We start from the raw sequence: 17,531 nt of genomic DNA, 5'->3' as shown, positions 1-17,531 counted from the left end.
AAGATTATAAATTAGTTCTTAGGTGGCTAAGTAGGTGTAGTGATGTTTAAGATTATAAATTAGTTCTTAGATGGCTAAGTAGGTGTAGTGATGTTTAAGATTATAAATTAGTTCTTAGGTGGCTAAGTAGGTGTAGTGATGTTTAAGATTATAAATTAGTTCTTAGGTGGCTAAGTAGGTGTAGTGATGTTTAAGATTATAAATTAGTTCTTAGATGGCTAAGTAGGTGTAGTGATGTTTAATAGTGATAAGGGTAACTCCGCCCTTGAGTTGCCAACGGCCGACAGAGATCGTGTGATGCAGCGGGTGTTGCGTGGTGGTGGTCTGGCTCATTTATGATTAGGTAACTAGTTATCATTACCTCACAGTTTTATATGTCATAATTCATCTAAGTATCTTCAACCCAATGGCTCCCGAAATCAAAAAAACGCTATTCAGTTATTTATTTACACACACACACACACACACAGATGGGGCCTTACGAGTACAGATGTTCCTCCCGGTTCAGTATATCCTTTTCGTTCACCTTCCTTATGTGGACTGTTTCCTGGACTAAATTTCCCTGCCTTTTTGTTGACCTTTTTCGTGTCTTCTTGCAAACCTCCCTGAGATCCGACACGGCAAACGAACGAAATTACCGGGAACGACTGAAATGTATGAGGCTATACTCTTTGGGTCGCAGACGGGAGAGGTAGAACAGTAAATATACCTCAACACCTGCCATCTACCACCAGAAACAGCCTGGGATGCACAGTAGAGAAGTTCAGTAGTGCATTGGATAAGCAACTGCAAAGTGTACCAGACCAGCCAGGCTGTGGGGCCTATATGTGGGCCTGAGGGCTGCGGCTTGCAACAGCTTGGTCGACCAACGATCCACTCCAGCAGCAGCCTAGCACTAACCCGAGCTGTGATGACTCCTGAGGACTTAAAAGGTCTAGACGGGTAAGGAAGGGGACCACCACACAGTACAAGCAGGTAAGGAAGGGGACCACCACACAGTACAAGCAGGTAAGGAAGGGGACCACCACACAGTACAAGCAGGTAAGGAAGGGGACCACCACACAGTACAAGCAGGTAAGGAAGGGGACCACCACACAGTACAAGCAGGTAAGGTACAATATACTAGGAGTGTAGGTAGGTACTGACCTGAGGTGAGTAATGGTGCGGGAGGCAGAGATGGCCTGGGTAAGGGCGGTTGTGTCCTGCAGTGAGATGCCCACATCTGGCCAGCACAGATCCCCGGCCTCCTCCAGTGTCTGGTACCGCACGCTCACCTCCTGCCACAACACTCTGCCTCACTTGACCGTCCGCCTCATGACGGTGATAACGTCACACTTGCTCTAACATAAACTGCTTCGGTTATTTTCTTAAAAGGAAAGCTACGCTAGCTTAACAGCTGGATCAAGGAAGTCATCCATCTGAATATGTTCGCTGAGATAGCGCCCCCCCCCAAATCAACATCCGAGGGGGGGGGGGGGTTTCCCCTGATGAAAGTTAGGGCAAGATAGTAACCCCCCCTCCCCCCCTCCAAGCAACATCTGCGGTAAGATATTGTTCCCTGATAAATCCCTAGCCAAAGATATTGGCCGATGCTCAACCTCTTGACCAAGATAGTGATCTACGATCAACATGTGGGTGAAGACTGCAGTGATGCTCTGCTTAATGCCTTCACATTTATACTCAAATGTTGGGCTAAGACAGTATCCCACCACTCGCCTGCAGGTTGGGGAGGAAGGTAGGACTCGCCTGCAGGTTGGGGAGGAAGGTAGGACTCGCCTGCAGGTTGGGGAGGAAGGTAGGACTCGCCTGCAGGTTGGGGAGGAAGGTAGGACTCGCCTGCAGGTTGGGGAGGAAGGCAGGACTCGCCTGCAGGTTGGGGAGGAAGGTAGGACTCGCCTGCAGGTTGGGGAGGAAGGTAGGACTCGCCTGCAGGTTGGGGAGGAAGGAAGGACTCGCCTACACGTTGGGGAGGAAGGAAGGACTCGCCTACACGTTGGGGAGGAAGGAAGGACTCGCCTGCAGGTTGGGGAGGAAGGTAGGACTCGCCTGCAGGTTGGGGAGGAAGGTAGGACTCGCCTGCAGGTTGGGGAGGAAGGTAGGACTCCCTGCAGGTTGGGGAGGAAGGTAGGACTCGCCTGCAGGTTGGGGAGGAAGGTAGGACTCGCCTGCAGGTTGGGGAGGAAGGTAGGACTCGCCTGCAGGTTGGGGAGGAAGGTAGGACTCGCCTGCAGGTTGGGGAGGAAGGTAGGACTCGCCTGCAGGTTGGGGAGGAAGGTAGGACTCGCCTGCAGGTTGGGGAGGAAGGTAGGACTCACCTGCAGGTTGGGGAGGAAGGTAGGACTCGCCTGCAGGTTGGGGAGGAAGGTAGGACTCGCCTGCAGGTTGGGGAGGAAGGTAGGACTCGCCTGCAGGTTGGGGAGGAAGGAAGGACTCGCCTGCAGGTTGGGGAGGAAGGTAGGACTCGCCTGCAGGTTGGGGAGGAAGGTAGGACTCCCTGCAGGTTGGGGAGGAAGGTAGGACTCGCCTGCAGGTTGGGGAGGAAGGTAGGACTCGCCTGCAGGTTGGGGAGGAAGGTAGGACTCACCTGCAGGTTGGGGAGGAAGGTAGGACTCGCCTGCAGGTTGGGGAGGAAGGTAGGACTCGCCTGCAGGTTGGGGAGGAAGGTAGGACTCACCTGCAGGTTGGGGAGGAAGGTAGGACTCGCCTGCAGGTTGGGGAGGAAGGTAGGACTCACCTGCAGGTTGGGGAGGAAGGTAGGACTCGCCTGCAGGTTGGGGAGGAAGGTAGGACTCACCTGCAGGTTGGGGAGGAAGGTAGGACTCGCCTGCAGGTTGGGGAGGAAGGTAGGACTCGCCTGCAGGTTGGGGAGGAAGGTAGGACTCGCCTGCAGGTTGGGGAGGAAGGTAGGACTCACCTGCAGGTTGGGGAGGAAGGTAGGACTCGCCTGCAGGTTGGGGAGGAAGGTAGGACTCGCCTGCAGGTTGGGGAGGAAGGAAGGACTCACCTGCAGGTTGGGGAGGAAGGTAGGACTCGCCTGCAGGTTGGGGAGGAAGGTAGGACTCGCCTGCAGGTTGGGGAGGAAGGTAGGACTCGCCTGCAGGTTGGGGAGGAAGGTAGGACTCGCCTGCAGGTTGGGGAGGAAGGTAGGACTCAGCCTGCAGGTTGGGGAGGAAGGTAGGACTCCCTGCAGGTTGGGGAGGAAGGTAGGACTCGCCTGCAGGTTGGGGAGGAAGGTAGGACTCACCTGCAGGTTGGGGAGGAAGGTAGGACTCGCCTGCAGGTTGGGGAGGAAGGTAGGACAGCCTGCAGGTTGGGGAGGAAGGTAGGACTCAGCCTGCAGGTTGGGGAGGAAGGTAGGACTCGCCTGCAGGTTGGGGAGGAAGGTAGGACTCGCCTGCAGGTTGGGGAGGAAGGTAGGACTCGCCTGCAGGTTGGGGAGGAAGGTAGGACTCGCCTGCAGGTTGGGGAGGAAGGTAGGACTCGCCTGCAGGTTGGGGAGGAAGGTAGGACTCGCCTGCAGGTTGGGGAGGAAGGTAGGACTCGCCTGCAGGTTGGGGAGGAAGGTAGGACTCGCCTGCAGGTTGGGGAGGAAGGTAGGACTCACCTGCAGGTTGGGGAGGAAGGAAGGACTCGCCTGCAGGTTGGGGAGGAAGGTAGGACTCGCCTGCAGGTTGGGGAGGAAGGTAGGACTCACCTGCAGGTTGGGGAGGAAGGTAGGACTCGCCTGCAGGTTGGGGAGGAAGGTAGGACTCTCCTGCAGGTTGGGGAGGAAGGTAGGACTCGCCTGCAGGTTGGGGAGGAAGGTAGGACTCGCCTGCAGGTTGGGGAGGAAGGTAGGACTCGCCTGCAGGTTGGGGAGGAAGGTAGGACTCGCCTGCAGGTTGGGGAGGAAGGTAGGACTCACCTGCAGGTTGGGGAGGAAGGTAGGACTCCCTGCAGGTTGGGGAGGAAGGTAGGACTCGCCTGCAGGTTGGGGAGGAAGGTAGGACTCGCCTGCAGGTTGGGGAGGAAGGTAGGACTCGCCTGCAGGTTGGGGAGGAAGGTAGGACTCGCCTGCAGGTTGGGAGGAAGGTAGGACTCGCCTGCAGGTTGGGGAGGAAGGTAGGACTCGCCTGCAGGTTGGGGAGGAAGGTAGGACTCACCTGCAGGTTGGGGAGGAAGGTAGGACTCGCCTGCAGGTTGGGGAAGGATTCACCTGCAGGTTAGGGAGGAAGGACACCTGCAAGTTGGGGAGGAAGGTAGGACTCGCCTGCAGGTTGGGGAGGAAGGACTCACCTGCAGGATGGGGAGGAAGGTAGGACTCACCTGCAGGTTGGAGAGGAAGGTGGGACTCACTGCCAGGTTGGGGAGGAAGGCAGGACTCACTCACTTGCAGGTTGGGGAGGAAGGTAGGACTCACCTGCAGGTTGGGGAGGAAGGAAGGACTCACCTGCAGGTTGGGAAGCGAGGTAGGATTCACTGGCAAGTTGGGGAGGAAGAAAGGACTCACTGCCAGGTTGGGGAGGAAGGTTGGACACCTGCAGCTTGGGGAGGAAGTTAGAATTCACTGGCAGGTTGGGGAGGGAGGTAGGATTCACTAGCAGGTTGGGGAGGTAGGTAGGACACCAGTAGGTTGGGGAGGGAGGTAGGACACCTGCAGGTTGGGGAGGAAGGTAGGACTCGCATGCTGGTTGGGGAGGAAGGGACACCTGCAGGTTGGGGAGGAAGGTAGGACTCGCTGGCAGGTTGGGGAGGAATGTAGGACTCACCTGCAGGTTGGGGAGGAAGGTAGGACTCGCCTGCAGGTTGGAGAGGAAGTTAGGACTCGCCTGCAGGTTGGGGAGGAAGGTAGAACTCACCTGCAGGTTGGGGAGGAAGGTAGGACACCTGCAGGTTGGGGAGGAAGGTAGAACTCACCTGCAGGTTGGGGAGGAAGGTAGGACACCTGCAGGTTGGGGAGGAAGTAGGACCCTGAGGTTTGGAGGGAGTCGACACCCTGCAGGTTGGGGAGGAAGGTAGGGCACCTGCAGGTTGGGGAGGAAGGTAGGACTCACCTGCAGGTTGGGGAGGAAGGTAGGACTCGTTGGCAGGTTGGGGAGGAAGGTAGGACTCACCTGCAGATTGAGGAGGAAGTCAGGACTCACCTGCAGGTGGGGAGGAAGGCAGGGCTCACCTGCAGGTTGGGGAGGAAGGTAGGACTCACCTGCAGGTTGGGGAGGAAGGTAGGACTCACCTGCAGGTTGGGGAGGAAGGCAGGACACCTGGCAGGTTGGGGAGGAAGGTAGGACTCACCTGCAGGTTGGGGAGGAAGGTAGTACACCAGGTTGGGGAGGAAGGTAAGACTCACCTGCAGGTTGAGGAGGAAGGCAGGACTCACCTGCAGGTTGGGGAGGAAGGCAGGACTCACCTGCAGGTTGGGGAGGAAGGTAGGACTCACTTGCAGGTTGGGAAGGAAGGTAGGACTCACCTGCAGGTTGGGGAGGACGGTAGGACTCGCTGGCAGGTTGGGGAGGAAGGTAGGACTCACCTGCAGGTTGAGGAAGGCAGGACTCGCCTGCAGGTTGGGGAGGAAGGCAGGACTCACCTGCAGGTTGGGGAGGAAGGTAGGACTCACCTGCAGGTTGGGGAGGGCCGTGATGACCTCCGCCAGGTTCAGATGGTCGAGGCTGCCACGTTCAAGTCCTCCCCCATCACCACTGCCGTCAAGGTAGCACGTCATTAGCTCAGTAGGTGTACAGTGACTTGTTTATACTGACGAAAAGTGAATAAAGTGGTACAGTGCTGCCCTTAAAAGGGTATTTAGTGGTCCAGTTGTGTTGTGAAGGGTAGTCAGTTGTCCAGTTGTGTTGCGAAGGGTAATCAGTTGTGTAGTTGTGTTGTGAAGGGTAGTCAGTTGTGTTGTGAAGGGTAGTCAGTTGTGTAGTTGTGTTGTGAAGGGTAGTCAGTTGTGTAGTTGTGTTGTGAAGGGTAGTCAGTTGTCCAGTTGTGTTGCGAAGGGTAGTCAGTTGTGTAGTTGTGTTGTGAAGGGTAATCAGTTGTGTAGTTGTGTTGTGAAGGGTAGTCATTTGTGTTGTGAAGGGTAGTCAGTTGTGTAGTTGTGTTGTGAAGGGTAGTCAGTTGTGTAGTTGTGTTGTGAAGGGTAGTCAGTTGTGTAGTTGTGTTGTGAAGGGTAGTCAGTTGTGTAGTTGTGTTGTGAAGGGTAGTCAGTTGTGTTGTCAAGGGTAGTCAGTTGTGTTGTCAAGGGTAGTCAGTTGTGTAGTTGTGTTGTGAAGGGTAGTCAGTTGTGTTGTGAAGGGTAGTTAGTTGTGTTGTGAAGGGTAGTCAGTTGTCCAGTTGTGTTGCGAAGGGTAGTCAGTTGTGTAGTTGTGTTGTGAAGGGTAGTCAGTTGTGTAGTTGTGTTGTGAAGGGTAGTCAGTTGTGTAGTTGTGTTGTGAAGGGTAGTCAGTTGTGTTGTGAAGGGTAGTTAGTTGTGTTGTGAAGGGTATTCAATGGTGTAGTTGTGTTCTGAAGTCATTCATACGTTCCCTGCACTTACCTCGCTCTCCTGTGTTCAGTTTTTGGTACGCACAAATGTCCTTAAAATCTCTCTGTACTTTTTCCCTAAGTTTGCACTTGTATCCCCTTTCTAAACTGGTCCTCCCCACCTTAGATATGGGAAAATCTGTCCCTCTCCCAATCACATAATCTTCCAGGATCACTTGTCTACTTGTGTGAGGGTGTGTGCATTTGGCATCTTCCCTCCCTCTTTTACATCAGATGGCGCACTCTCTCGGGTATGTATGTACTACATCAGTTGGCGCACTCTCTCGGGTATGTATGTACTACATCAGATGGCGCACTCTCTCGGGTATGTATGTACTACATCAGATGGCGCACTCTCTCGGGTATGTATGTACTACATCAGATGGCGCACTCTCTCGGGTATGTATGTACTACATCAGATGGCGCACTCTCTCGGGTATGTATGTACTACATCAGATGGCGCACTCTCTCGGGTATGTATGTACTACATCAGATGGCGCACTCTCTCGGGTATGTATGTACTACATCAGATGGCGCACTCTCTCGGGTATGTATGTACTACATCAGTTGGCGCACTCTCTCGGGTATGTATGTACTACATCAGTTGGCGCACTCTCTCGGGTATGTATGTACTACATCAGTTGGCGCACTCTCTCGGGTATGTATGTACTACATCAGTTGGCGCACTCTCTCGGGTATGTATGTACTACATCAGTTGGCGCACTCTCTCGGGTATGTATGTACTACATCAGATGGCGCACTCTCTCGGGTATGTATGTACTACATCAGATGGCGCACTCTCTCGGGTATGTATGTACTACATCAGATGGCGCACTCTCTCGGGTATGTATGTACTACATCAGATGGCGCACTCTCTCGGGTATGTATGTACTACATCAGATGGCGCACTCTCTCGGGTATGTATGTACTACATCAGATGGCGCACTCTCTCGGGTATGTATGTACTACATCAGATGGCGCACTCTCTCGGGTATGTATGTACTACATCAGATGGCGCACTCTCTCGGGTATGTATGTACTACATCAGTTGGCGGGGTTACAGTACAGGTTGGTAGGATTAACCCTTGTGTGGGGGTAGACAAATGCTAGTCTCATGTATGTGCCCTGATAACATAAGTCCAGGAATAAATATGTCTGTTTGGACGCCGTCCACACTCGCTCACCCAGCGATGCCTTCCCGTCCTCCTGGGAAATAATGCTCGTGTTGGCCATACATCATGGTCGGGGGTTAGGACCAAAGTCAAGTGTTTCTTCAACAACAAATACGGGGTTCAGGTCAGCTTAGGTTTACGGGGTTCAGGTCAGCTTAGGTTTACGGGGTTCAGGTCAGCTTAGGTTTACGGGGCACAGGTCAGCTTAGGTTTACGGGGTTCAGGTCAGCTTAGGTTTACGGGGTTCAGGTCAGCCTAGGTTTACGGGGTTCAGGTTAGCTTAGGTTTACGGGGCACAGGTCAGCTTAGGTTTACGGGGTTCAGGTCAGCTTAGGTTTACGGGGCACAGGTCAGCTTAGGTTTACGGGGTTCAGGTCAGCTTAGGTTTACGGGGCACAGGTCAGCTTAGGTTTACGGGGTTCAGGTCAGCTTAGGTTTACGGGGTTCAGGTCAGCTTAGGTTTACGGGGCGCAAAAAGTGAACCAATTTTCCTTCGGGATAACAGGGCAAGAGAGACGATGGAGGACTGACCTGCTGGAGCTGGGTGCTAGGCTGGGCAGGTGGAGCGCGCGGACGTGGGCGGCGCACAGCTGGAGCACGGGTGCCAGCGCTCGCCAGCCGCGCTTGGTGTCCTGCGTGGTGGTGATGGCCCGCGCCAGATGGGTCTCCAGGTACGCCCGTCGCCAGCTGGTCTCTGCACGCACCGCCTGCTGTGAGAGACCACTTGCCAGGGACTACGGCTCTGTGAGGCGCGTCTACCGCTGCTGTGGGGGTCTGGGGTGGGAGGAGGGTGTGTTGCATACAGGTATGAGACACGTGGCCGGTGACTGACCTCCCCACGCTCGCCGTGAGCCATATGATTGTAGCGGGAAGTCATGTATGTGTGTGTGTGTCTGTATGTAATGTAGCGGTTGTCATAGTGCCACATGGACGTGTCGCTCCTTTCGTTCGTCGTAATGACTTAACCTTGTTACGTGGAGTGAGCTGGGTGGATGACGGGAGTGAGCTGGGTGGATGACGGGAGTGAGCTGGGTGGATGACGGGAGTGAGCTGGGTGGATGACGGGAGTGAGCTGGGTGGATGACGGGAGTGAGCTGGGTGGATGACGGGAGTGAGCTGGGTGGATGACGGGAGTGAGCTGGGTGGATGACGGGAGTGAGCTGGGTGGATGACGGGAGTGAGCTGGGTGGATGACGGGAGTGTGTAAGGTACGTCACCATGAGAGTGTGAACACACCAGACCCCGGCCAGCCCACACACACTAGGGTGCCCATCATACCAGAGTAAGCTAAAAGTTGACTTAAAAGTGGTTTCCATGTGATCCCTTGTACCATATATTCCCCCCCCCCAAGATCCACATATAAGGTATATCTAGTATACGTTATCTTCACGAGTTGGTGTCTTAATTGATTGTATTAAGCGCACAAGTAAGCTTAGCGTACGCCACCACCTACTGAAAACGGATTCACCGCCACTTGGACCAGGATGGATGTGGTAAACATGTACCACCATTATCATCCAACTGGGTTTATTTTAAGCTTGTTTTGGCTGATCCTTCTAGTCTGCCTGCTCCCGTTATGTTCTGATCAATCTTATCTTACATATCTACGAGAATGGATTATATTCTCTCATTTTTCACAAGTTATAACATTTATTAGCTCGGAAGCACCAGTAAAATTAATTACCTTGACTGAGTCGAAAGTAATTATTCCCCGATAGCAATCTTATTTAAGGGATGATTTATCAGTTCAAGTTGTTCAATACAGTACCATTGATACGTCATCTTATTGATACATTGTATATATGTTTCGCTTCCAATCCACGACCAACATTGTTTGCACCACCTTCGCTGTGTGATGACTTAACACGTCTTCCACTCTGAAAAATCTGTGTCTCTCTTCTCCTACCACATTGGTCCATGAGATTCCAATCTCCCGCTATCCCAAACAGCCTCATTAGCCTTCCCCCCCCCCCCCTCGTGTCCTGTTGCTCTTTCATTCCACTGTATATTCAGTTGTTAGCTTTAACACTGGGCAAGCCACCACTGCTCACAGTATTCCCCACTGTTACTGTTCGAGTGGACCTAAGAACTGCAGATTTGGCCAAGAATTCTCTTGTTTCTGATATCTAACCACGACTCCATTGTACCAGCTATATATTTCTCTTATAATACAGTTATCACTTCCAAAATTATTTGTCACATAGACGCCGTGCGTTACCTCTGAATATTATTTTGGTAAATGACAGTGATAGGTCGCAGTGGGCAGGTGAGGGCCTGTACTCACAGTGATGGGTGGCAGTGGGCAGATGAGGTCCTGTAATCACAGTGATGGGTGGCAGAGGGCGGGTGAGGGCCTGGTACTCACAGTGATGGGTGGCAGAGGGCGGATGAGGGTCTGGTACTCACAGTGATGGGTGGCAGAGGGCGGATGAGGGTCTGGTACTCACAGTGATGGGTGGCAGTGAGCGGATGAGGTTCTGGTACTCACAGTGATGGGTGGCAGTGGGCGGGTGAGGGTCTGGTACTCACAGTGATGGGTGGCAGAGGGCGGATGAGGGTCTGGTACTCACAGTGATGGGTGGCAGAGGGCGGATGAGGGCCTGGTACTCACAGTGATGGGTGGCAGTGGGCAGATGAGGGCCTGTACTCACAGTGATGGGTGGCAGTGGGCAGATGAGGGCCTGTACTCACAGTGATGGGTGGCAGTGGTCGGGTGAGGGCCTGTACTCACAGTGATGGGTGGCAGTGGGCAGATGAGGGCCTGTACTCACAGTGATGGGTGGCAGTGGTCGGGTGAGGGCCTGTACTCACAGTGATGGGTGGCAGTGGGCAGATGAGGGCCTGTACTCACAGTGATGGGTGGCAGAGGGCGGGTGAGGGCCTGGTACTCACAGTGATGGGTGGCAGAGGGCGGATGAGGGTCTGGTACTCACAGTGATGGGTGGCAGAGGGCGGATGAGGGTCTGGTACTCACAGTGATGGGTGGCAGTGAGCGGATGAGGTTCTGGTACTCACAGTGATGGGTGGCAGTGGGCGGGTGAGGGTCTGGTACTCACAGTGATGGGTGGCAGAGGGCGGATGAGGGTCTGGTACTCACAGTGATGGGTGGCAGTGGGCGGGTGAGGGCCTGGTACTCACAGTGATGGGTGGCAGTGGGCGGATGAGGGCCTGGTACTCACAGTGATGGGTGTCAGTGGGCGGATGAGGGTCTGGTACTCACAGTGATGGGTGTCAGTGGGCGGGTGAGGGTCTGGTACTCACAGTGATGGGTGGCAGTGGTCGGGTGAGGGTCTGTTACTCACAGTGATGGGTGGTAGAGGGCGGATGAGGGTCTGGTACTCAGAGTGATGGGTGGCGGAGGGCGGGTGAGGGCCTGGTACTCACAGTGATGGGTGGCAGTGGGCGGATGAGGGCCTGGTACTCACAGTGCTGGGTGGCAGAGGGCGGATGAGGGTCTGGTACTCACAGTGATGGGTAGCAGTGGGCAGGTAAGGGTCTGGTACTCACAGTGATGGGTGGCAGTGGGCGGGTGAGGGCCTGGTACTCACTTTGATGGGTGGCAGTGGGCAGGTGAGGGTCTGGTACTCACAGTGATGGGTGGCAGAGGACGGGTGAGGGCCTGGTACTCACAGTGATTGGTGGCAGTGGGCGGATGAGGGTCTGGTACCCTCATGATGGGTGGCAGTGGGCGGGTGAGGGCCTGGTACTCACAGTGATGGGTGGCAGTGGGCGGGTGAGGGCCTGGTACTCACAGTGATGGGTGGCAGAGGGCGGGTGAGGTCCTGGTACTCACAGTGATGGGTGGCAGTGGGCGGGTGAGGGCCTGGTACTCACAGGTATGGGTGGCAGAGGGCGGATGAGGGTCTGGTACTCACAGTGATGGGTGGCAGTGGGCGGGTGAGGGCCTGGTACTCACAGTGATGGGTTGGCAGTGGGCGGTGAGGGTCTGGTACTCACAGTGATGGGTGGCAGTGGGCAGGTGAGGGTCTGGTACTCACAGTGATGGGTGGCAGTGGGCGGGTGAGGGTCTGGTACTCACAGTGATGGGTGGCAGAGGGCGGATGAGGGTCTGGTACTCACAGTGATGGGTGGCAGTGGGCGGGTGAGGGTCTGGTACTCACAGTGATGGGTGGCAGTGGGCGGGTGAGGGTCTGGTACTCACAGTGATGGGTGGCAGTGGGCGGGTGAGGGCCTGGTACTCACAGTGATGGGTGGCAGTGGGCGGGTGAGGACCTGATACTCACAGTGATGGGTGGCATTGGGCGTATGAGGGCCTGGTACTTACAGTGATGGGTGGCAGTGGGCGGATGAGGGTCTGGTACTCACAGTGATGGGTGGCAGTGGGCGGGTGAGGGTCTGGTACCCTCAGTGATGGGTGGCAGTGAGCGGGTGAGGGCCTGGTACTCACAGTGATGGGTGGCAGTGGGCGGGTGAGGGCCTGGTACTCACAGTGATGGGTGGCAGTGGGCGGGTGAGGGTCTGGTACTCACAGTGATGGGTGGCAGTGGGCGGGTGAGGGCCTGGTACTCACAGTGATGGGTGTCAGTGGGCGGGTGAGGGTCTGGTACTCACAGTGATGGGTGACAGTGGGCGGGTGAGGGTCTGGTACTCACAGTGATGGGTGACAGTGGGCGGGTGAGGGCCTGGGACTCACAGTGATGGGTGGCAGTGGGCGGGTGAGGGTCTGGTACTCACAGTGATGGGTGGCAGTGGGCGGGTGAGGGTCTGGTACTCACAGTGATGGGTGGCAGTGGGCGGGTGAGGGCCTGGTACTCACAGTGATGGATGGCAGTGGGCGGGTGAGGACCTGGTACTCACAGTGATGGGTGTCAGTGGGCGGGTGAGGGCCTGGTACTCACTTTGATGGGTGGCAGTGGGCAGGTGAGGGTCTGGTACTCACAGTGATGGGTGGCAGAGGACGGGTGAGGGCCTGGTACTCACAGTGATGGGTGGCAGTGGGCGGATGAGGGTCTGGTACCCTCAGTGATGGGTGGCAGTGGGCGGGTGAGGGCCTGGTACTCACAGTGATGGGTGGCATTGGGCGTATGAGGGCCTGGTACTCACAGTGATGGGTGGCAGAGGGCGGGTGAGGGCCTGGTACTCACAGTGATGGATGTCAGTGGGCGGGTGAGGGTCTGGTACTCACAGTGATGGGTGGCAGAGGGCGGATGAGGGTCTGGTACTCACAGTGATGGGTGGCAGTGGGCGGGTGAGGGTCTGGTACAGTGATGGGTGGCAGTGGGCGGGTGAGGGTCTGGTACTCACAGTGATGGGTGGCAGTGGGCGGGTGAGGGTCTGGTACTCACAGTGATGGGTGATAGTGGGCGGGTGAGGGTCTGGTACGCACAGTGATGGGTGGCAGTGGGCGGGTGAGGGCCTGGTACTCACAGTGATGGGTGGCAGTGGGCGGGTGAGGGCCTGGTACTCACAGTGATGGGTGGCAGTGGGCGGGTGAGGGCCTGGTACTCACAGTGATGGGTGGCAGTGGGCGGGTGAGGGTCTGGTACTCACAGTGATGGGTGGCAGTGGGCGGGTGAGGGTCTGGTCGTGGGTGCAGGGGACCCTGGTGATGGTGGGCCTCCTCCCCTCAACACGGCCTGCAGCAAGAGGACGCAGGCACAGTGAACGAACGGTTGTACCAGTACAGAAGGTCTGACATTACCATTATGGAAACATGTATCATACACGTTGAGGGAGACTGACCCCTGACCTGATGGGGTCAGGGAGCGGAGGCGTGGTCACAGGACTACGGGGATCATGGGGCGTGGGCGGAGGCGTGGTCACAGGACTAGGGGGAATTCAGTGGGCGTGGTCACAGGACTAGGGGAGTTCAGGGGCGTGGTCACTGGACCAGGGGGGAACTTCAGGGGGCGTGGTCGAGGGCGTTGTCACAGGACTTGGGTTAGTTCAGGGGGGCGTGGTCACAGGACTAGGGGAGTTAAGGGGGCGTCGTCGAGGGAGGAGGGGTTGAGGGGATGTGGGCGTGGTGTTACTGACCTGGTAGTGCCTGGTGTGGGGGTGGGTAGTGGGCGTGGGTCCTCCGTCGCCAGTAGAGGTCGTGGAGGGGCAGCGTGAGGGCCACGGCCAGCGGCAGGTCCACCCTCAGTGTGGCACACGCCTCCTCCAGGTCACGCCGGGTCAGCCGCTCCAACGGCGTGCCCTCTGGCGGGTCATGCAGGGAGACACAGGTCAGCTCTCGTGACCAGCACAGCATGCAGAAGGTAGCAGCTGGTCACATGGGGTCAGCAGCTGGTTACATGTGGTCAGAAGGTGACAGCTGGTCACATGAGATCACAAGGTGGCAGCTGGTCACATGTAGTCAGAAGGTGGCAGCTGGTCACATGAGATCACAAGGTGACAGCTGGTCACATGTAGTCAGAAGGTGGCAGCTGGTCACATGAGATCACAAGGTGGCAGCTGGTCACATGTAGTCAGAAGGTGGCAGCTGGTCACATGAGATCACAAGGTGACAGCTGGTCACATGTAGTCAGAAGGTGGCAGCTGATCACATGGGATCACAAGGTGACAGCTGGTCACATGTAGTCAGAATGTGGCAGCTGGTCATATGTAGTCAGAAGGTGGCGGCTGGTCACATGAGATCACAATGTGACAGCTGGTCACATGTAGTCAGAAGGTGGCAGCTGGTCACATGTAGTCAGAAGGTGGCAGCTGGTCACATGTATTCAGAAGGTGGCAGCTGGTCTCATGTATTCAGAAGGTGGCAGCTGGTCACATGACCAAAATACGTCATTCAGTATATAGTTAGTCACATAACCATCTGGAGTACGACGGTGTAGCCCCTGAATATGATGGCGTGACCTTTGACCTGATTGATATGGATCAGGTCAAAGGTCACGCCATCATATCTAAGGGTTGTACTGTCGTGGTAAAGGGTCGTGCCCAAGGGCCATGCTGTCATGATCAAGGCCCGTGTCCAAGGGTCGCACTGTCGTGCCTGGTCAGGGGTCGTGCCCAAGGACCATGCTGTCGTGTTCAAGGGTCGTGCCCAAGGGTCGTACTATCGTGTCCAAGGGTCGTACTATTGTGCTCAAGGGTCGTGCCCAAGGGCCATGCTGTCGTGCTCAAGGGTCGTGCCCAAGGGCCATGCTGTCGTGCTCAAGGGTCGTGTCTAAAGGCCATGTCGTGTTCAAGGGTCGTGCCCAAAGGCCATGTTGTCGTGCCCAAGAGTCGTGCTGTCGTGCTCATGGGCCATGCTGTCGTGTTCAAGGGTCGTGCCTAAAGGTCGTACTGTCGTGTTCAAGGGCCGTGCTGTCGTTCTCAAGGTAATAAAGTAAGCAGACCACAGAAATCCACAGAGGGCAACAGACACTTGGGAGGAACAGAAAACTTTGAGAAATAGATAAGGACAGAGAGTGCGAGCCTCCACAGACACTGTAGATGAAAGTTGGCAAGAAAAAATCACACAGGCCAATATTAACGCATCTTGTTTCAAACTGGACCATAGGCGGTTATAAGAAAATCTTCGAGAAAGAGAGAGAGAGAGAGAGAGAGAGAGAGAGAGAGAGAGAGAGAGAGAGAGAGAGAGAGAGAGAGAGAGAATGTGTGTGGAATTGTTATGGGTTGTGGATGAAAAGCCAGATCAGAAGTGAACACAACTTGAGAAGGAGTTAAATGATACTGAGACATCAGTATGAGGAGCATGAATAACGTCATGACATGAGAGAGGGACTTGACAAGTATATACTGGCTGGGTAGAGTGAAAGACAGGTATATACTGGCTGGGTAGAGTGAAAGACAGGTATATACTGGCTGGGTAGAGTGAAAGACAGGTATATACTGGCTGGGTAGAGTGAAAGACAGGTATATACTGGCTGGGTAGAGTGAAAGACAGGTATATACTGGCTGGGTAGAGTGAAAGACAGGTATATACTGGCTGGGTAGAGTGAAAGACAGGTATATACTGGCTGGGTAGAGTGAAAGACAGGTATATACTGGCTGGGTAGAGTGAAAGACAGGTATATACTGGCTGGGTAGAGTGAAAGACAGGTATATACTGGCTGGGTAGAGTGAAAGACAAAGAAGGTCTTGATGGGTCTTGTCTACATATGCTAGAAGCTGTTAAGTTACAGGAGAGAGTGTTACATGGTGACCCCCTTCAACTGTCTCTCATTATACATACCATTTGCCTCTCTCTACACTCACCCGAGCCTGAGCCTTTGAGGACAAATCCTCGCGTGGTTCCTCCTCCTATTCCGGTTCTTGGGGAGTGCTAGTGGCGTCTTGATGCACGTAGGAGTTACGTTGAGCGTCGTAGTGCTCAGCATTTGTGAACACCTACAGTCCTTACCATCCACATTACTATGCAAGGACCCATAGCTTCAGTTGTAACGCTATGTAACTTACCGGTAACATTGTCCGTGACCACTCTCAGGCACAACACCCGCAGCTCTTCCACCATACCGCACTTCCCCTTCCGAGTCAAAGAACTTGTTGTTAGTGATGTAAGCGACTGTAAACACGACAGGCTGCTCCTGCTACCGCTCCGCCATGTTGATGTTTACACGGTCGCTATGACAACCACCCCGTCGCCTCATGATGGATCCCGCTATACATGGAGGCCACGACAAAGATGAATGATTAATGCAATGAATTATAATGTTACATTTTAAGACCGTGCCGTGTATGTATCCATGTCGAGTAGGGACTTAACATGTCTGTTTTTATATTGGTTTGTGATACAAGCGTCCGTTACATGTTGTGGTCGAGTGTTCCAGTCTTATACAACTCTATGACTGAAGAATTAATTCCTCATCAGTAGTCTACACCTTCCTCATCAGTAGTCTACACCTTCCTCATCAGTAGTCTACACCTTCCTCATCAGTAGTCTACACCTTCCTCATCAGTAGTCTACACCTTCCTCATTAGTAGTCTACATCTTCCTCATCAGTAGTGTAAACCTTCCTCATCAGTAGTCTACACCTTCCTCATTAGTAGTCTACACCTTCCTCATCAGTAGTCTACACCTTCCTCATCAGTAGTCTACACCTTCCTCATTAGTAGTCTACACCTTCCTCATCAGTAGTCTACACCTTCCTCATCAGTAGTCTACACCTTCCTCATCAGTAGTCTACACTTCCTCATCAGTAGTCTACACCTTCCTCATCAGTAGTCTACACCTTCCTCATCAGTAGTCTACACCTTCCTCATCAGTAGTCTACACCTTCCTCATTAGTAGTCTACACCTTCCTCATCAGTAGTCTACACCTTCTCATCAGTAGTCTACACCTTCCTCATCAGTAGTCTACACCTTCCTCATCAGTAGTCTACACCTTCCTCATAGTAGTCTACACCTTCCTCATCAGTAGTCTACACCTTCCTCATCAGTAGTCTACACCTTCCTCATCAGTAGTCTACACCTTCCTCATCAGTAGTCTACACCTTCTCATCAGTAGTCTACACCTTCCAGTGCAACTTCATCAGTAGTCTACACCTTCCTCATCAGTAGTCACACCTTCCTCATCAGTAGCTACACCTTCCTCATAGTAGTCTACACCTTCCTCATCAGTAGTCTACACCTTCCTCATCAGTAGTCACACCTTCTATAGTATCACTCTCATTAGTAGTCTACACCTTCCTCATCAGTAGTCTACACCTTCCTCATCAGTAGTCTACACCTTCCTCATCAGTAGTCTACACCTTCCTCATCAGTAGTCTACACCTTCCTCATCGTGTCTACACCTTCCTCATCAGTAGTCTACACCTTCCTCATCAGTAGTCTACCTTCTATCTAACCTTCCTCATCAGTAGTCTACACCTTCCTCATCAGTAGTCTACACCTTCCTCATCAGTAGTCTACACCTTCCTCATCAGTAGCTACACCTTCCTATCAGTATCTAC

General features: G+C 54.3%; 1 protein-coding gene across 1 annotated transcript in view; it reads right to left on the bottom strand.

Moving 5' to 3' along the window:
• Positions 1–16,162, bottom strand: part of LOC139758543 (uncharacterized) — a 66,590-nt gene extending 50,428 nt beyond the window's left edge. The window contains exons 1-6 of the mRNA XM_071680066.1: positions 16,038–16,162; positions 13,671–13,835; positions 13,185–13,383; positions 8,205–8,396; positions 5,594–5,675; positions 1,147–1,277 (exon numbers count right to left, since the gene is read on the bottom strand). Coding sequence (XP_071536167.1) covers positions 1,147–1,277; positions 5,594–5,675; positions 8,205–8,396; positions 13,185–13,383; positions 13,671–13,835; positions 16,038–16,092 — 824 coding nt within the window. The 5' untranslated portion in view covers positions 16,093–16,162. The remainder of the gene's footprint in view (positions 1–1,146; positions 1,278–5,593; positions 5,676–8,204; positions 8,397–13,184; positions 13,384–13,670; positions 13,836–16,037) is intronic.
• Positions 16,163–17,531: the final 1,369 nt, after the last annotated feature.

The sequence above is a fragment of the Panulirus ornatus genome, chromosome 30 (genome assembly GCF_036320965.1).
Source record: "Panulirus ornatus isolate Po-2019 chromosome 30, ASM3632096v1, whole genome shotgun sequence".
Lineage (NCBI taxonomy): Eukaryota > Metazoa > Arthropoda > Malacostraca > Decapoda > Palinuridae > Panulirus > Panulirus ornatus.
This window is presented reverse-complemented; position numbering and strand designations above follow the sequence as displayed.